General features: G+C 38.3%; 1 protein-coding gene across 1 annotated transcript; it reads left to right on the top strand.

The window, feature by feature from the left end:
• The first annotated feature begins 427 nt into the window (after positions 1-427).
• LOC134612744 (protein FAM240B-like) lies at positions 428-21,350 on the top strand. The gene is made up of 2 exons (XM_063457178.1): positions 428-567; positions 21,219-21,350. The coding sequence occupies exons 1-2, from the start codon at positions 428-430 to the stop codon at positions 21,301-21,303; spliced, it is 225 nt and encodes a 74-aa protein (XP_063313248.1). The 3' UTR covers positions 21,304-21,350.
• Positions 21,351-21,724: the final 374 nt, after the last annotated feature.

A 21,724-nucleotide genomic window follows, 5' to 3' on the forward strand; every position in this document is an offset into this window, starting at 1 on the left:
AATAACCTCCATTTGCTTAAATATATATAGGGATTTGGGAAGAGCACAGGTAACTTTTTTTCTTAGATTTTTACTGTATGTATTGGGGCTGATGTGTACTATGGTCATTGCCACCCAAGTGTAGTGTGAGTTTGAGCGCAGGATCTGGTTTTTGTATTAAAATTCAGATATGTATTTATTGAAAGAAATATTGTAAACACAGAAGCTTAACCCCTTAAGGACCAAACTTCTGGAATAAAAGGGAATCATGACATGTCACACATGTCATGTGTCCTTAAGGGGTTAAAGTCCATTATCTAGTAAAATCAGAGATGAACTACAGAGTTTGAATTCTCCTGAAATTACAGGCTACAATTATTTAATTACTCTGTGGACCAACCAATGAGTGCATCTACTTATTTATTTACTTATTTATTTTTTACAGAGAATGAACAATCAATATATACGTGTGGAAATATATGCTCTGGAAACTTGTGAACTGAAAAACATGTGGGAAGAGAGAATTAAAAGACAGACAGAAGAACGTCAAAATGAGGCAGCAAGACAGCAAAAGAGTGCTTTGCAAAGGTAAGTCTGGGTCCCTCTTACAGGGTTAATTAGTAAAGTGAGATTTCAAGGCGCATTCAAAATGAATTTAAAATTTAAGTCCACAGTAGCTGAATGGAAAGCATATGTGACTAAGAGAATTAATTCAGCTTGGCTATTTTAATCTTAAATTGGAAATTGACTATGAATTCACCTTAAATTCTCACTTTAGTGAAAAACCCTGTATATGTCATTTGTAAAAATTAACTAGCTAATTTTAGAAAACAGGGCTGCTGTTAAGCTCGTACTATTCATACTGCATGACATTCACATGACATTCATGAACAAATGTCAATCTGCTTTTGTTTCTGGTCGCTAGATGGCACTTATAAAAATCAAAAAAGATTTTGCTAAGGTTAGTTAATTAAAAAGTAAAGATGGAAAAACTATGAAGCTAAAAAACATTTTTTCCCATTTAACTTAAATAAAATTGTCTATGTTGCTGAAAAGAAAGGAAATCTAGAATAATCTTAGATATCAATGGATTGTAACATGGAATGTACAAATAACTCTCTTTTTGTCAATAAAGAAGTGATTTAAACTGCCAACAGTAAATCATTCAGGTAGCCAGAGCAATAATTTGTTCTCATACACATATTCCCCTGTCAATTTCTCTCAATATGATATACTACTCCAAAATATTAAAGAAAATGAAATCCTCTTTTTGGAGGAGATCCATTTCCAAATCCATTGCTCGAGGCCAAGACCAGAACTCTAATACAGCCACAAATCTGGAAGCCCTTGTTTTAGACATGGGGTATTGTTTCCGGCTATACAACCAAATTTGGGCCAATTGAGTGATTGGCCAAAATTCCAATCAGCAGAATGTCAGGGGAACAGACTTGTGCAAGTCCAAACATGTTTGATTCAAAGTGCTGTTTCTGGCACCAGAAAAAAAAATTGAAAAGGAGAAAAGGCTGTTTTTTTTATATTACGCAGGTTACTTTCCCATGATGGATGAGAGATCTGCCCAATCATGTGGACAAAATCTCCTGTCCAATCTAGAGGTAGCAAAAAAATGATTGATGGTTAGGGGACAGCTATTACATTAATCTTTTTCACAACATTTTTCAAGTGATTACTGATAAATGGAGGAGAAGAAAAATAAAACAACTATACTTCCAAGCAGGATTCTTCAAGACACATTGACTACAGCAACTGAGGGAACAGACAAGCAATGATCCTGTGTTTACTCCTGCTGTGTCTATGTGGGAATAGGAGATAGCCTAAGTCATTGATTCTTATGTGAAACTAGGTTTAGCTTCCTGTGCTATTCAGATAGTAGGTATTGTCAAGAGCACTTGAAATTACTTTGAGTGGCAGTCATTTTGCCATTGATCCTTGTGTGAGACTTATTTACCAAAATACAGTTGTTAATATTTTTTTTTCTTTTTCTTGTTAACTAGAAAGAAAATTATCCTTTTGGGAGTGTGGTGTTAAGTAACAAAGAAAAAAAAAAAAGTTTATCTTTCCTAACCTGGGTCATTGATTCTAGTGTCAGACTAGGTTAGCTTTCTGCGGTATCGATCTGGCAGCTATTTAGTAGGATATAGGATATGGTCATTTTGTCATTGCTCCTAGCTTACCAGTATACAATTGTTAAAAACATTTTTGTTAACTGTTTTAATAAAGATAATACTATTTTTTTTCTCATTATGTTTAGTGATGTGTGTGCTGTGCATATGTGTGAGCACTGTTCAGTGTTTCGTAATGTCAAACAAAATAACATTGCAGCAATAAATCCACCAAGCATTAGCTGATTTTGAAATACAAAATGTATTTTTGCAGAATAAAGTTGTTAGTCTACATAATGCACACTTATTCATATTCCTAATTTATTGTAATAACAAAAAGAAACCCAACATCTTCAATGTCACATAGAGATGTCGCGAACATAAAATTTTCCGTTCACGAATGGCGAACGCGAATTTCCGCAAATGTTCGCGAACGGGCGAACCGGGTGAACCACCATAGACTTCAATAGGCAGGCAAATTTTAAAACCCACAGTGACTCTTTCTGGCCACAATAGTGATGGAAAAGTTGTTTCAAGGGGACTAACACCTGGACTGTGGCATGCCGGAGGGGGATCCATGGCAAAACTCTCAAGGAAAATTACATAGTTGATGCAGAGTCTGGTTTTAATCCATAAAGGGCATAAATCACCTAACATTCCTAAAGTGTTTGGAATAACGTGCTTTAAAACATCAGGTATGATGTTGTATCGATCAGGTAGTGTAAGGGTTATGCCCGCTTTACAGTGACAGACCAAACTCCCCGTTTAACGCTCCGCAAACAACCGCAAACAGTCCATTTGCACAACCGCAAACTCCCCATTTACACAAGGTTGGATACCAAGCTAGCCATGTCCCGTTCCTTGTCCTCACTGATGTCATTGAAGGCTTTGCAGACCAGGTTTCAGTGGTCAGATGGACCCTTGCCCCAACACTGTGTGCCAGACATGCCATTACTTCCTTTTGCACAATTGAGTACAGGTTGGGGATTGCCTTTTGTGCAAAGAAATTTCGTCCGGGTACCTTCCACTGCGGTGTCCCAATAGCTAAAAATTTTTGGAACGCCTCAGACTCCACCAGCTTGTATGGTAAAATCTGGCGGGCTAAGAGTTCAGACAAGCCAGCTGTCAGATGCCGGGCAAGGGGGTGACTTTGTGACATTGGCTTCTTACGCTCAAACATGTCCTTGACAGACACCTGACTGTGGGCAGATGAGCAGGAACTGCTCAAGGCGAGAGACGGAGTGGCGGATGGTTGAGAGGGGGCAAGGAGGACAGCAGTGGTTGACATGGCTGAAGATGCTGGATCAGGAGGAGGATGGCGGCTTTGAGTTTGTGTGCTGCTTGTATGTGTTGATCCCATAGGTGTTTGTGATGAGTGATCATGTGCCTTCGCAAAGCAGTTGTACCTAGGTGGGTTTTGGACTTCCTACTACTCAGTTTCTTTTGGCAAAGGTTGCAAATGGCATCGCTGTTGTCAGAGGCAGACACACAAAAAAATGCCACACTGCTGAACTCTGCAATGACGGCATTCAGGTGGTGGCAACAGAATGCGTTGATTGGCGTGCTGTCTGGCTAACCCCGGGTGCCGATGCATGCTGTCTGACTGTGCCACTAGCTCCTTGCGATGACCTCCCCCTGCTTCCAACTCGTCTCCTCCTCCTCTCTGTCTCCCAATCTGAACTTTCCCCCTGTTTTTCTTCTCTTCTAGCGGGCACCCACGTGACATCCACGGACGCATCGCCATCATCAACCGCTTCACTTGTATCTGACAACTCAGCAAAGGAAGCAGCAGCGGGTACAACATCATCATCACACCGTACGTGTGTAATGTTGCCTGACTGAGACATATCCCTGTTATCTACATCCTCTGGCAATAATGGTTGTGCATCACTCATTTCTTCCAACTGATGTGTAAATAACTCCTCTGACAGATCAAGTGAAGTGGCTGTGGTGCTAGTGTTGGTGGTGGCGGCAGGCGGGTGAGTGGTAACTTGAGAGGTGCCCGAAGCTAAGCTGGAGGAGGATGGTGCGTCAAGGTTCCGAGCGGAAGCAGTAGAAGATTTGGTGTCCTGTGTTAGCCAGTCAACTATGTCCTCAGAACGTTTCGAGTTCAGGGTACGTGGCCTCTGAACACTGGGCATTATTCTAGGGCCAAAGGGAATCACAGCACCACGACCACGAAGGCCCCTGCGGGGTGGCCTGCCTCTGTTTGTCATTTTTTTTTCGATTAGTGGTACTATGCGCGCAAGCTACTGTGACAACAGATATGAGTGGCACTGTGCACTGTCAGAAGTTGGCAGAGTAGACGCTGTAGGCCTGACACATACGCTTGCAGACAACTAACTGCTATTCAATCTATTACAGTCAAAATTGTATTTTTTTTTTAAATGTACACTACTGTTACACCAGATATGAGTTGCACTGGTGTGACACTGTGCCCTGGCAGGCCCTGAAACGCACACGTGTGAAGGAAACTGACTGCTATTATATTACAGTCAAAAAAGTTTGTTTTTTTTTAAATGCAAGCTATTGTGACACCAGATATGAGTGGTGGCACTGGGCAAGTGGGCATAGTATACGTTGTGAGCCTGACACACACGCTGGCAGGCAGGAAACTGCAATTAGATTACACATAAAAAAAAAAAAGCAGACTGATGTTCTAGCCCTAAAAAGGGCTTTTTGGGGTGCTGTCCTTACAGCAGAGATCAGATGAGTCCTTCAGGACTGTAGTGGACACTGAATACACTAGCCTAGCTATCGATTTCCCTATTAAATCAGCAGCAGCTACATTGTCCCTCCTCTCACTAAGAATGCAGATTCCGGGGGGCGGGGCCTAGCTGTCATGGAGGAAAGACACACTTCGTGTGAGCTCCCTCAATATCTCACTTTAAGCTATCAACAAGTGAATTTCACCCCAGCAGGGGATGACCCAGCAATGTTGCTCCTACCTGACCAATCCGACATGCTTAATAGCGGTCAGCAACTCGACAGAGTCTTACTTACCTCCGCATGGCAAGTGTGGCCTAGTGCTCACCGGGCGGGAGAGGCGGTCCTGGGATGCCCAGGAGCAGCTACTTCCCGACAGGAGCTCCGTTATCCCCCCCCCTCGGACCGGTGGGGGTTATCCCGGTCCACCCCTGAGAGGCTGTCTGTAGCTAATGAATGCACAGAGCACAGCCGCCCAGGCTGACATACTCATCTGCGACTCTCCCAATATGGCGGCAGCTGCGTGTCCTCCTGGTACCAGCAAAGCATGGCAGGATGTTGAGTCTAAGCTGAACAGACTCTTTAATCAATTTTGGAAGCAAATAACAAGCAGGAAGCCCCAACAAGCTCCACCACAGCCCCAACAAGCTCCACCACAGCTAAGCGACGCAGTCCCCATTAAAATCCACCACCGCAAAAGGCGTCGAAGACGGGACCGGTGGCACAAACAGAAATGCAGAGCCTGCCCCACGTCAAGCACTCGCCTCCACCTTAAGCCACCACAATCCCGCACCGGACGTGAAGCACCACCGGGACAGATCCGACCACCCGACAAAACAAGCTTCCACCACCTCAAGCCACGAACCCGACACTCAGCCAGAGACTTGCCTTTGTTGTTCCGGGTATCAGGGGCTCCCAGGGTCTGCACCTGGCACCCGGAAGGGATCGGATGAGCACAAGCAGTAAACAGCAGCCTGCCAAGCATGTCCCACTATAGCCGATCCTCCACACCATGCCTTTGATCACATGAACTGCTCTCTGCACATTAACTAATCGTAAAGTAGCAAGCATTTAAACATGTCATTATTTCACCTCCTAAAGAGTTTATTGTCGTAGTTCCTTACATGCCTTTACCTTAACCGTTCATGTATTATGTTATTCACTAGTCTCATCTCATGGGGTGACTCACACTTGATTTATAACTAGTGGTGGAGCTGCTGATATAAATACACAGTTGATAACGTGCAAGCTACACCCTAAACATGACAGCCATCTTTCATGTACTGCTATATACTCATACCCTCAGTGCAACTAGCCATGATATACGCACGTTCAGCCTAGCATGCTCAAATATAATGCACTTCTGTCTAAAAAAATAATACAAAAAAAATAAAAAAAATGCAGTTTCCGAATGAATCTAAAATGGATGCTGTCCAGGAGGTGGGAGGGGCCGGGAGGGAGGGTCTGCTGCTGATTGGCTGGAATGTGTCTGCTGACTGTGAGGTACAGGGTCAAAGTTTACTCAATGATGATGAATAGGGAGCGGACCGAACATCGCATATGTTTGCCGTCCGTGGCGAACGCGAACAAGCTATGTTCGCCAGGAACTATTCGCCAGCGAACCGTTCGTGACATCTCTAATGTCACATACTAATTCTAAGCTGTAATTGAGGAAGGGTAGAGAAAGGCATCCTGCTCCCCCAATCCACTATCAGCAGTAATGCCATGTCCCTCCACACTCCAGGTGCTAGAGTGTGGAGGGACAGGCAACAGTCCGGTATTTTCTCCAGCAGTGAGTATGCATATGCCCCTTGCATCTTCTCCACTATTTACAAGTCCATCTGTATCTTTTGTAGAATCTTTCATCCAACAGACAGTTGCGATATTAGCTGCTATCACTGGCAGAAGTATCTCGACCTCTGTCAATGTTACCAGTGCCAGCACTACCAATACCATTAACAGAAACATAGCCATTTCTATCAACATGAATCAACCAAGTGCTAGTGTACAGGCCTATGTTGCAACAACTTCCACTGATGCAAATCCACCTGCATGTTCAGCAAACAGAAGGCAAAGGGTTGAGTTTACTGTGTCGAGTCAACAAAGCAAACTGTGAGATCATCTTAAATGTCTCTAAGAAAGAAAATTGCAAAGTGCAAGGAAATTAACAGGGGGCAAGTGGAGGTTCATCTTACTATTATCAGTATGAAGCAATATCTGCAAAGATAACACAGGCCAGTATTTGGTACTGAAGAAGCACAAAAATAAACTATGAGAGCAGGCTGCAAGTTCACTCATGCTGTATCTGATTCTGCTCAGTTGTCACAACCTACCACCAATGCTACCTCCTCCAATACTGCTACCACCACCTTTAGGGAGAGGAGAGGATATAGTGAAGATAATGCATCCTCGCCATATAGGTACAATAGGAACAGTCACACTCATCATCATAAATAAAACAGAAAAAAAAATCTGGGAAAAAGTTCATTTTACCTAACTACCTCTACCAACGCTACTTACATCTACTTCCATTCAGTGATTTCTTTTATTTCTAGTATGAGATTGATCTGATTTGCAGTGTGCTTCTGTGCCACTGTGTGTGCTTTCGAAATTGCAAACTTCCTCTCACAGTAATATACAAAGTGTGTGGTTGCAGTTTACTACACAAGGAACCCTGCCTACAGTTTGTCAGCTCTTTTTTTTTAACTCTCATTTCCTATTTAGTTTTTTTGTTTTTATCCAAATAGAAAAAATCTACTTTTCAAATCTCATAATTGACATTGCAAAAATGGCTGATATTGTCTAGCCATTAGGCCAGGGTATATTGTAGCCATTTTTGCTAGTTAACACAGTCATAGTCTCTTATTCCAAGTTGCTTTGGCTTTTTGAATTTATATTGGGACCAAATTACTAGCTAATCAAAGAAAGAAAAAGTAAAATCTGACAAAGTGGTTCAAAAGAAACAAAATTCTACCAGTTTTTTTAACATCCTAAAAGCTTATGATGTCATCAAAACACCAAGCAGTGGTGTTACCATGTACAGCTATGTTTTCTACAAGAGCAAGTAAACATTCTCATAATATTTGTAGGCAGGCATACCAAATGAATAAGAAAATAATTTTAATTAATTTAATATTCAACAAAGTTTGGAAACCATGCAATTTGTCCTAATTGACATTTTAACTTCATCAAATGGAAATAGAAGCTTCTAAAAATATAGCAACAGTTGTTGCTAGTCAGAAAAAGAGACGAGAAGAGAACAGAAACAATTAACAACAAACAAACAAACAAACCAGCTTGTCTGAGTAGTATATGTTTAATCTACGATAATAATTTTATAATTTTCCAAGATGTGATATATTGATATGTTTTTGCCAAAATATTTGTCTGAAAGAGAAGGAAGGAACCATTTCCATCTGGCTTTCAAAGAATTATATAAAAAACCACATTAAAATATAAAATTATCTGAGAGGAAAAACAATGTTTTATAAGGCTCTGAAGCCTTTGTCTGTGTCAAAATATAATTTACCATGTGGGTGAGCTATTGTTTTCATGCCTGTGGAGAGAATTGGCAATTTCCACTCCACTATGTCATATTTAATTAAGACACCAATTACCTGTGAGTATGTGTTGGATATGACAGTCTAAAGTGAATGCAAAAGGTACAGAAAGCAGTTCTGAAAATTATTTTGAAAATGAAAAAAATATCAACTGTTGTTATTTTAACTTCCGCCATCCAATTTTTGTATAATTGGGTGTTGAGAGTGGATGGATGTGCAAGCATTTCTAAGTGTAAACAGCAAAGTAGAAATTATCTACAAAAAAAAGATAAAACATAATGTAAATGTGATATTTTACACATCAAGTTCACTTTGCTGTTTCATTGGAAACAAGAGGATTGCTTACCTTGGTAATTATGTTAACACATAATATATCTTGACGGGTGATATTTTAATATAGCTGCTGAAAATCTCTAAACAAAGAACCAAGTACTTGTACTGTGCTGGTGCTGATATTCATATTCTGACTTCAAATTACAATCAGGGCTATCTTCTTTACCACATGGCAAAAGAGGCAATTACCTTAACACTCTCATTCTGTAGAAGACCCATAGTAGCCCTCTATGTCAAGGATGTCAAATAAAAAGCCTGCCGGACACATGTGGTCCATGGATCTTATTAATTCAGGTCACAGCCTAAATGGAGGTAGGTTGCTGGCTGGAGAGTTCATGGACTTCCACAACTGACAACTAAGAGGACAACCCATCTTTAGCTACTCTGACTACCTACTTGTTAGTCCTCTAGTTTACTTGAGTTGTCAGCACTTCTTCCTGTGCATGGCTGACAGCAGTCCCTGCCTCTTTTTCACTATACTTACATCAGTCTCATGAGGTTAGGTTGTACCGTAGGCAGTGCTGAGGGCTTAACAGGAGGTAGAGGTACAGAGATAATTAGTGGCTTAGTGCAATAATGGGGACATTGGTAAGAGATGATTAGAAGGATGGGAGAGATATTGGGTGGGGGTGGGGTAATTGGGAACACAGAAAAGATAATTTTGATTTAGAGAGGTATTGTGGGCTAGGGGGGATTATTAGGGAAATATGAATAGGTGGGCTGGGAAGGAATAATGGAGGGTTGGAGAGAGATAATGATTAACTGAAACTGAGGTATGAAAGGTATGTAAATTAAATTAGGGGACTTTAAAGAAGAGAACAAGTACTTAAAGTTAGGAAATACAGGACATACATGGAGATACTGAAAAGGGGAGAAATCCAACGAAACATCAGACATGGTAAATTTGGATTGTCGACCAAAAAAAAAAGTGTCCCGAAAAGGAACTATTGGTGTGTGAAGGGAACCTAAAAGGGGATAACTCTAGAGAATCAAATATAACTATACACATAATTGTCCAGTGCACTTGAAGTCCAGAGGGCACAAAAGGTCCCTTCTAATTTTAGATAATAACACAATTTTTATTAGAATTGTTAAACAGGAGGACATAAGTAATACAGATAACAAAATAACATAAAAGCCCATAAAAAGAGCCAAATGGCTCAGCAGATATAGGGGGTGAGAAGGGTAATGATGGGCTAATAGGAGCTGGCTGGAAGTAGTGGGTGTGAAGGCAGAAAGATTACAAAATTAGAAAGCAAGCTCAATAAACCATATATGGGGGAACAAAGAGCTTTGAGCTAAAGTGGACTTAGTTGTCCAAGAAATACTATATATATCAATAATACCACTAAACAGAGCCAGAAATCCCCTTTGTACTACAACAGGAGTCCCCCAAAGGGCATGCTTATCTACATAGAATAAAGATGGATATAACAGGACTAACAAACTTGCAACAGTGGTATGATAGTAACAATGTAACCACCTGAAAAAAAGTTGCAATCTAATCCTTGTAACGTGGCCAACAATTTAATGAATAAGCCTTAATACATCTAACCTGGAACTGAGCCGATTTCAAGGTCGCTATCTATAAACATTTACAAAAGAAGGCTGTATCCTACCTCTAAAAATAAACTCAGCTTAAAAAGCGTTAAGAGCCCGCTATGCTCCCATGAACTGACCCTAAGGTAACCCCGCCATTACTAAACTCACCCTCCCATGAATATCTGCAGCATCCCTCACAAAACAAATATCCGTGCAAAAACAAATGTGAAGTGAGATAAAAGGAACAGAAAGCTGGATTGTCACCACAATATTTGTGGGTTATAATGGTTAAAGTGGGTCGTCACATGTAGAACTGCATATTTTACTTAGGATCTGATGAGAACTAGAAAATGACATACATTGATGAACATTTGCAGGGTTATTCACTAAAGTGAGAATTCAAAGTGAATTTAAAATTCACGGTCACAGTAGTTGAAGGTAAAGCATAGCTGGCATAGCAAATGCAAGACAAAATGTGGATTCAGCATGTGCAACAGCTGCACATGCAATGAAGTGAAAAAAAAATACATCAGAACATATAATGCAAAACTATCTTGCTTCTTAGACAAAAAATAGATAGATAGATAGACAGAGATAGATACAGACAGACAGTTATTTAGTTCATTACAATTCAGTGGTTAATGAATAAAGTGCAAAGTGATTCAAATAAGAATTTTCTATTACGAGTAATATTACATTTGAATACATTCTAAATAATTCACGTGCAGAAACATTTTCACATGTAATGAAGTTATAATACCTATATAAGGTGTTTCTGATCTTATGAAAATGCTGCAGCTCTTTTAAGTTTCCTGGTAGCTTGCTTCACACCATCACAATTATTTTTGATTGGTTGTTTAATTATCTTGTAGCTCAGGCACTCCAGTAGAGCATTGGACAATCAACAGCATTTGCAATTGTCTGTCCAGTGTCTAACTAACTAAGGCAAATGTATCTACAGGATTCCTTAATAATTAGCATGAATGTTGTCACAGCAAGAGTGCATAATTCATTGTTGCACTATGGAATATTGTAATTTATTGTAATTTGTGTAGTGCATTGATGAATTGGCTGCTTGGTAGAGGTGGTATTGTCAATTCCAGAAGGGGCAGAAGGTTTACAACCTAAATTCCTCTTTGAAGCCAGGATTACAAAATAGCTACTCTGTAAGGTGTGAGAAATCACACATAAGTGGCCTGGAAGTCTGGTTTAAATATAAACTAACTCTCTAATTTGTCATATGTCTAGATTCCCTCTTAGATAGGGGGTCCTTTGATATGTTAATGGCCATTAGCGTTGTGTTCCAGTATCATATCCAAAAGAAACATTAATACTTACCCACATATTACTAATTAAGCCTCATTTTTATTATATTTAGAATGGAACAAGCACCGTCTTCTAATCAAGCCTAAACGTGAGTTGTGTAACTTATGCAGTTGGGTGGGATTGTGATGTCTGCTACAATGGGTAACAAGTAAGAAGTGTGACATATCTATGGAATGTAAAAAGGGTAACACATTCATAGATGCAATTATTATTTCTGTGGCAAGTACAAAATATGAGATAGTAGAAAAAAAGTTTCTATTTGGATTGATGTTGGTCTGAAACACAAGGGGGTGGTCACTTATTGTCTCCATAGGTATGCCTTATCTCCACCTTTGGGTCAGGCTTGGTAATCCACAGGGTATATATCTAATGATAATGAAATGTATATTGTACTTGCTTGGGGCCAAAATTTATTTTGAGTAAGTCACCATCTTCCTTGCCAGAGACACCGTGGGCAGAAGTTTTACTTTGAAAACCTGAGTGATTAGGACTTCTGTTATTTTATCCCTTTTGGTTTTTTTTATCTGTTGTTGGTGTAAATTATTTGTTTATCATCAATTTTTTGTATGCATTCTGCCTTTGTCTGGTTAAGAATCCCGTTACCTGAAGAGACTAATTAGTGCAATTGTATAGATATTGTGCTAAGTTGTGTTTGGTGGGTTTGGTGGGCAGCGTTAAAAAAATAATATTTATATTTTTATGGTTATATTAATCCTCCTCTCTCGCTCTCCCTTCAGATTGGTGGTACCCATATCAGCCTATCCTTACAAACACGTTGTCTTGGTGTTACTTTTGATTCTGGCCTCACCTTTGAGCCTCACATCCGGTCTGTTGTCAAATCATGCCAATTCCACCTCAAAAACATTGCCCGCATCCGCCCCTTTCTTACACAAGATGCTACTAAAGAGCTTGTCCATGTAGTAATCACTCGCATGGACTATTGTAACTCTCTCCTAATTGGTCTTCCCAATAGCCGTATTGCCCCGCTACAGTCTGTAATGAATGCTGCCGCCAGACTGATTTTCCTCTCTTGTCAGTCCTCTCACACCTCACCCCTTTGTCAGTCCTTACATTGGCTTCCTGCATCCTATAGGAGTCAATTCAAAGTGCTAACCCATACCTATAAAGCACTGAATAATCTTAGCCCCTCTTATATCTCCTCACAGATCCATATGTATGCCCCTTCTCGGTCTCTCCGCTCTGCCCGTGACCTTCTTACGGTCAACTCATGCTTGCAGGACTTTTTGCAGGCGGCTCCCGTCCTAGGGAATAGCCTGCCTACCGCCATCAGACTCTCCCCTAGTCTTCAATCATTTAAGAAGTGCCTTAAAACTCATTTCTTTAGGAAAGCCTATGGCCTCCCAGACTAACCTCTACCTCAAATACCTGCCTCTTGCTCTCTCCTATAGGGCAGCACTGTACTCTCTCCTTCAGCTCTGCGCCACCCCCACCTAATTTGACTTTGTTTCCCTGTCCTAATGTGTTTTATACCCCACCTCCTATAGACTTTAAGCTCGTTTGAGCAGGGCCCTCTTCAACCTATCGTTTCTGTAAGTTTTCTTGTAATTGTCCTATTTATAGTCAAACCCCCCTCTAATAATATTGTAAAACGCTACAGAATCTGTTGGCGCTATATAAATCGCAATAATAATAGTAATAATAATAATAATAAGTGTGGGTGGTGTTAAGTGGGATTTTTTATCATTATTTCTGGTCTAGTGCAGACAAATAGTGAACTTTAACCCTTGCACCACCACAACTATGTCACACACACTCTTGGAGTAGGGTGCGTTTGTGTCAAATGTATATTACATTTTTTGCGCCCTTTTATATTGAGTTTCTCTGTTTTGTGTTGCAATACGTACTCATGGGAAGGCCAAAATTTATTTTACCCTAATAGGTCAGTTGTGGTTTGATGTTCTATTTAATTAGATTAATTCTTCCCCTCCTGGGTATCTCCAGTTTCCAATCACTTAGCTTAACTTCATCCTCATCCATAAAGGTTATTATTTGATTGGAATAATTGACCTCTTTGATGGCTGAAGGAATCTTTAGGTTATATCTTTTTCCTACCATTTTAAGCTTTCACTACCATTGTCCTTCTGTTTTAAAGACCCATTTCCATTTGTTCTCATTTCATTTGTAATTAGATGGTGACCTATATTTTCATGTAATCTTTAATAAATGTGGAACGGGTATCACCATGATTTGACATAATCATCTGCAAAGAAGCCTATTTTATATGATAATAGAACCTAGATGAATTTCTTGATTCGATGGGCAATTTTCTATTTTAGTCAACAGGGTTTTAAGCAACAATAAAAATGGGTGACAGTTTTCCTGCATTGTAACTCTTGGTTGAAATGGTAACTCCCAGATTTACCTAAACCAAAAATCAGCAATGAATTTTAATACATGAATTCAAGTTTAAAGATTAAGTAAAATTAGTCCACTAAGTAGTTTTTTTTTCTTTCATCGTACTATCAGCTGATCATGTTGTACACAAAAAAAATGTGTTTCGGCCAAACCACTTTGTCTAAAAAAAAAATGTAAAAAAATTAAAGGATGTCCGAATTTCAGTATGGCTCATACACATTTTGTTAATAAAAAAAAAAAGATTTAGGAAAACGATTATAAGACAAACCAAAAGGGGACACAAATGGGCCAATCAGTGTACTACAAAATATATATTACATAATATATTAAGTAAATATTTTACAGACCTTTGATTCACAGAACAAGTGAGAAAAAGTAACCAATAGACAGAAAAAGAGGCAGAGCAGTAATATAAATAAATACACTATATATTTTTAATTCTATAATATATAAATATAGATATTTTTGCTGTTCCTCTTTTTATTCCCTATGTCCTCAGTTGTCACTTGATCTGTGAATACAATCTACATTTAGAGACTTTCCCCTAGCCATCAATCACATTTTTTCCAATCAATCATTTGTTTTTAAGGCACCATAGATGGAACTTAAACTCACGAATCAAAACAAACCTGCTACTCCATTGTGCATTTAGTAGGGTTAGCTATTCAGCTACATTTCTGCATCACATTTGGGAATTCTTGAGATCGCCAGATCATCCCAAATCCAAATGAATTGAAATTCATAACAAAAGAAATCTATAAGTCTGTTGTAGACCTTCTGGGAATCTAGGGCCAGCGTGGATATGATTTGATGATAAACTTAAAGTTCATCATCTCATTTGACCTGAATTATTACAGAACAAATGTAGATTGATGATTGATCTACATTGATCTCTGAAATCTTTATTAAATTATTTTAAGTAGTTTTATGTATAGTGATCAAATTAATTAAGCTATATTTTGACACAACATTTTTATTCTTTCCACTGTTTTAGAATAGGATTAACATATCTGTATAAATTGATTATCATTACTCTAATAATTTAAAATGACTCTTCACATTATTACAAATAAGATTCAAACATTAATTAAATTCCTGGCCTCTATGTCCTGGAAACCCATAACTGTTTGGGTTCAATAAATGTTTGTGGTTTATGTGTCCTGTTGAGAAGACAATTGGAGATGTTCAGAAAAAATTAATCTTTATTGGAATATATTTTATATATTTAGATTTAAGCCTTTAATGAATTTATAGAAATATTTCAAAATCACTTAAATTGGCTCTATTACATATTTGCTATACAATTTACAGCTCTCCAGGTAGCAGCTTCCTCTATTGAGATCTGACCACATGTAGGTGAGATGTGCCTACCAGTCCTTGCCTTCATATTATTTTTATTGAAAACTGGAAATATTTAATAAAAATCCTGCTGAGTAGGATTTACGGGATATACACTTTAGCAGGAGTTTTATTCCATTGAAAGAACATGGAAATATTGTTTAAGCTAATACCAATGACATGCTTAAAAATAAATATAGCCCATGAACAGTGTTATAGAAGCAACACCTGGCTGTGCAAGCTCACAACCTTGGCTCTAGGTCCTTCACAGAAAGCTGAGAAGGATGCAGTAAAGAATACTTAAAGGGACACAATAGTCACCCAGGACACAATAGTCACCCAGACCACTTCAGCGCAATGAAGTGGTCTGGGTGCCAGGTCCCTCAGGTTTAACCTTTCAGATGCAATTTATGTATGTTTACATTTGGTGTTACTCCAGCCTCTAGTGGCTATCTTCCGGACAGCCACTAGAGGCGCATCTGCGACGCTGGATGCAAATTTCACATCCATCTCGCAGAGCGTCCATAGGAAAGCATTGAGAAATGCTTTCCTATGGACACTTTGAATGCGTGCGCGGCACTTGCTGCGCATGCACATTCAGCTCCACTGACGTCGAACAGGAGAGCTGACGTCGGCGGGGGAGGAGAGGTCACCAGGAGGAGAGGGAACCCGGCGCCGGAATTAGGTAAGCTGCTGAAGGAGTTATAACCCCTCAGGGTGCTGTAGTGTCAGGAAAACCGCTTTGTTTTCCTGACACTATAGTGGTCCTTTAAACTTCAGTCTCAAACTCTCAAATTGAGTGAGTAAATCTCAGAGAATCTTAAATATACCTAATACAATATGCTAAAAACGCTTGAAAAAATATGTGTGTGATAGTGGTCCTATCTGATAATTCCTATAGAGCGTAAAATACAAAACTATGTAAACAAATAGTGATTAGATTATGTACACAAAAAAGTTAAATAATGTTGACACAAAATAAGGGGATGTATTATTGTTATTATTTAGGGAAGTAATAAAAACATCATAGTATCTCGTTTTAGTGCATATCTCATCTATAATGTATAAGGATACTGGTAGGACCAATTCTACTTTTCAAACATAAGACTCGATTTAATATTTTTAAATAAGCTTTTTAAATGAATGAATATTTTGGATAAACTTATAAAATATTTTCAAAGTATTCAAAAAAATCATATATCAAACACTAAAAACACTAAACACTAAATATTTATTCAAAATATAAAAGGTTACCCAAACCTCCATGACCACTCTACATGGAGCAAGCAATATGAATATGCAGCAATTCAGCTTGAAAGGCTCTCTTTATACTTCACTCTACAGAGTCGTGCTAGTATCGAGTTGCCACCCATGACTTAGGCATGCCTAATGTTACTTATGTCTAAACGTGCATCTGTTACCAGCATGCACTACTCACTGCCGACAGTAATCAGCTTCTACCCTTGCAGGCAGTGCTGTGCTTGTGCTTGCAAGGAGAAGCCTGTATCTCCTCTTTTTCCCTCCTGCAATCCCTTCCAGCTCTAATCCTGTAGATATATTCAAACAAATGTTTTTCTATGAGAAGAATTTGATTGGACCTTGGAAAGTGACGCAGTGATGTGGCCTGACAATGGACAGGACTTGAAAAGTAGTACGACATATGGAGACGCCAACATCCATCTGACAGAGATTTTACCTTTTATTCATCTACTCCATTAAAAGCTCTTATTTTAAATATACAAGATTTGGAATATACTTGATGGACTGAGAATTTTTTTTTTGCTTGCAGATATACAGTTAAACATAGGTATTTGAACATTTAGTCGGCTGAGAGAGGAATATAGCCTTTCGAGACGGGATGTTTTTCCCTACTTGAGGATTACATTTATTTTTTTAAAATAATCCTATTGTTGAGTCAAATTTTATAGATGAATTTATAAAGAAACAATGTGGGAATAAACTAATCTCTAGACTTAAAAACCTAATAGTAAACAATCAGAATCTCGCTCCTATTACCAATATTGGGAAGTGGAAATGAGATTTTGAGACTGAGTTGCCTTTACAGACCTGGTGTAAAACCTGGATGGATGTTACAAAATCGGTACACTCAGTGAATGTACAGGAAACATTCTATAAATGGATACATAGATGGTATCTGGTCATAGATGGTCCATTGCACTGCCCTTTCTCGCCTTGACTACTGTAATCCGCTTCTCAGTGGTCTTACGTGCTCCCAACTTGCATCATTACAGTCCATAATGAATGCGGGGGCGAGGCTCATCTTCCTGTCCGCCCGCACCACCCACGCCTCACCTTTCTGTCAGTCCCTACATTGGCTTCCTATAATATATAGAGCTCAATTTAAAATTCAGATTCTTGCTTTCAAATCTCTACATAATGCTGCTCCCACCTATCTATCCTCCCTTATACACAAGTATGTCTCGCCTAGGCCCTTACGATCTGCTGAAGACTTATGTCTATCTTCTGTCTGTACTCCCACCTCTGATGCTCGCCTTCAAGATTTCTCAAGGGCTGCACCGTTCCTGTGGAACTCGCTTCCCTCCTCCATTAGATGCTCACCCAGTCTCCACTCCTTCAAAAAATCGTTAAAAACCCACTTCTTCATAAAAGCGTATCACTTAAACTGTTAATAGCTCCCGACTGATTCCTCTTCTGCAACTGTCACTAGTCTAATACTATCCTTACCTTTTGTGTCATTTTACCTCACTCCCTCTAGCATGCAAGCTCATTGAGCAGGGCCCTCAACCCTCAACTGTGTTCCTGTGTGTCCAACTTGTCTGGTTACAACTACATGTCTGTTTGTCCACCCATTGTAAAGCACTGCGGAATTTGATGGCGCTATATAAATAACATAATAATAATAATTATCTGGATCCTTACCGTATAAGTAAGTTTGATAAAGCAACTATCAATATATTCTGGAGGTGTAATCAGTCTATGGGCACTCTATTCCACATATGGTGGGATGCCCAATATTGCATAAAATCAAACACGAAACAGAGAAACTAATTTCAAATATTTTACAGCAGGGGTTTACACTAAAATCAAATTCCTGGCTTTTTCATTTGGAACTGCTTAAGATAGATAAAGATTCTAGATACTTGTTAATTAATATTCTAATGGAAATAAAAAAATGTTTAGCTAGAGAATGCCGAAAATTAAGTCCTCGAGATTGGACTCAGATTATTACTCATATCTCGTATCAAAGGAAAATGGAATATTATTTCTATGCTATGAATGACAATTTAACCTCATATTGTAAAATTTGGGCACCATGGTTTAAAATCATTCAAGGTTAGTCCCCTATGGGAATGATGCTCGCCACGACAGGCAAGGTATATCGCTTTATTTATAATTAGTCTCAATTTATGGAGAGGGAGGAGAGAATAAGGATAAGTCTAGTATTTTTGATAGATATTTATTCCCTCTCTTAATAGGTTTAAATTACAAATGGGTTAGGATTTTTGTAATGTATTTTGTTATATATATTTGAACCAAGTAGGATTGAACGTATGGAAGAATAAATGCAGGAGAACTTACTTTTAAGATCATCTAATTGCAGTATGTACTACTTGTATGATAAGAATCTGAATTGTATAATTTAGCAAACCGATTGACAAACTCTCATTTTTTATTTATTTATTTAATACTGGCATTTATAAAGCACCAACAAGTTCTGCAGTGCTGTACAATTGGGAAAAGACAAACACAATAAGAACAGGCCGATGGAACAGGTAGAGGACCCTGCCCATGAACTTACAATCTAAAGGTTAAACTGGGGAGATGAGACAAGAGGTAGCAGAGTGATTTGTATGTGATAGCAGATAGAGTTAATAGTATAACTGCAGCAGCTGATAGCATGTGAAGGGAACAGGAGGCGATTGGCTATGGTTCCAAACAGCTGCAAGAGCATGTTATATAGTTAGAAGGAACCAAGGTGGGTGGGTGTGTAGAGCCAAGTAAAATTTAAAGGCCTTTGTGCAGGGATGCATGATGACTTGGGCTAAGGAAGAAAGATAAAACAGTTACTTAAAAGGCATATACATCTGGGAGTGGCAAGCGGGGGGATGGGAATCAGGGAAATGGAGCAGGCAAGAATGTAATTTAATCCTCTTTGATATGAAATTTACTTGATAATAATTAAGTGTACAATATTGTCTTCTCCTTTTTACTGTATGTTATTTCTGTAAGGCATATAAAGGAAAAAATAAATAAAATATATATATTTAAAAAAAAAAAAAAGTAGAACTTCACCCATGCTAGACTTCAGCTAAGGTAATTTTTTTTTTTTCTGTTAAAATAAGGTGGACTAGTGCTTAAGAGGCCATTATAAATTAAATAAAAGAATAGCAAAAAGGGCTGTAGTAACCCTTCAAATCACTTTAAAAGTGTATCACAAAACATTATATTATTTGAAAAGCGTGTCCAAAAATAATAAAGGGATACTCCACTGCCCAAAAAAAACCAAAGAAAAAAAAAAAAAAAAACTGTTTTGTAGATATACCCCTTGTGAAAACATGCATGCATTTAATTATGCGTTGTTTTAATTGGGGGTAAATCTAAAAATAAATTGCAAAAGATACAGATCTTTTGTCTGAACCTTTGCAAGTCATACCCTTCTAACCCTACCCAGACTTTCGGTGGCTGTCCAATCACAGACTTCCGAATGCAGCTCAATGAGAAGTCTTTGCAAGGCAGGTGTTCTGGGCAGTTGACAGCCTCTTGAGTTTAGCTACACATAGCTAATTAACCCGCAAGTAACAAGAGCTATTTTCTGATTTACAGCCAGGAGGGTTTAACAAGATTAAAGGGACACTATAGTCACCAGAACAGCTACAGCTTATTGAATTTGTTTTGGTGAGTATAATCATTACCTTCAGAGGCGTTTTCCTGTAAACACTGTCTTTTCTGAGAAAATGCAGTGTTTACATTACAGCCTAGTGATAACTTCACTGGCCACTACTCAGATGGCTGTTAGAGATCCTTCCTGTGTCATGGTTACCTAAAATGCATCCAAACTTTCAGTATCTCCTCCCTCTTATTTGTCCCATTTTTTCCCCTTATTTGTTTTCTGTTGCCTGTCCTTCTTTGCTTGAAAAATTAATAAAACTGGTAAAAAGTTAAAAAGCAAAATGCCAATTTTCAAATGCTTCATGAGGACAAATGCTTCATGAGCAAGCTAAAGTGCTTTAAGGGGCTAGAATGTTCCTTTAAATCAAGGCCATCATGTTCTCTTACATAAAATGTTAACTTAAGAAAAGGCACATCTTTAGTATCTAGTTGCTAAGCACAGATCTGTGAATATACTTGGATACAAAGTTACATTTTTGAATATAATCGCATGAATGAATTTACAATACGTTGCAATCTTATGAACCTTTACTAGCTTATCTTATACCCAATTTTTAGCTCTGCTGGCACATGCTTAGTCTTAGAGTCTTTTCATTACATAGTTATATAGGCTGAAAAAGTACTTGTATCCATCAAGCGCATCCTTTCTCATATCAGTTTTTGCTGTTGATCCAAAAGAAGAAAAAAACAGTTTAAAATGCTTTCTAATTTTGCCACAAACTAGAAAATAAAAATTCCTCCTAGATCTTACGATGGCAGTCAGATCTCTCCTTGGATCAAGAAGCTCTTACCACACAGCATGATATCCCTGGATATTATGCTTATTAGATGGAAGATGTTTATTAGATGTATAGGGTAGTTTTTCTTCTAGGTTCACTTTAAAATGTACATTCCTGTAAGCGAGTTCTCCTATGTAAGTCAGCATTGATTTTAAATAATCAATTTTCTGTGACATCCTGTGGATACAACTGGTAATTATTTGTACACTAAATGTTATATTGCTATATTTTATAGCAGTTTCATTAAATAATATCTGATACGTATGAATATTTTGTGTTACCTGCAGGCTGCGAAATGAGTGGGCCGAGAGGCTGAACAGAAGAATTGAAATGCTGAAAAAACAGAATGAACACAATAACACCAACGACTGAAACTATTTTGCTATTAATATGAATAGAATAGCAAAATAATATGATATAGTGTAATTAGACCTTAAAATAGATGCTTATGTGGAATTAGATTATTGAATGCCTTTAAGGAATATATGCAAATTAAATTTCCATTTTAGTTGTAATATCTTTTGCATTGTAATGTTGGTAACATATTTAATCTGATTAACTAATGCTAATCTTTAGAAATTGTTAAATTTCTGCATATTTAACCAAATTTGTATTATAGCTATAATATTTTACTAATTCACTATTTTGTGCACATAACTAGGGATGCTATAGCATGTTTTCATTGGTCCCAATACTAATTATTAAATATGGTAAATAGGTAAATATGCTGTTTTGAATTTTGTAAAGCAAAACAATGTGGTTTGTTCGTATGGTTTTGAAGGATATTGGGGGA

This window comes from Pelobates fuscus, chromosome 5 (genome assembly GCF_036172605.1).
Source record: "Pelobates fuscus isolate aPelFus1 chromosome 5, aPelFus1.pri, whole genome shotgun sequence".
NCBI lineage: Eukaryota > Metazoa > Chordata > Amphibia > Anura > Pelobatidae > Pelobates > Pelobates fuscus.

Excerpts from the sequence above, each read along its gene's own strand:
- LOC134612744 (XM_063457178.1), top strand. The coding sequence starts at position 428 with ATGAACAATCAATATATACGTGTGGAAATATATGCTCTGGAAACTTGT. Across the intron at positions 568-21,218 it reads CAAAAGAGTGCTTTGCAAAG|GCTGCGAAATGAGTGGGCCG; the intron begins GTAAGTCTGGGT and ends TGTTACCTGCAG.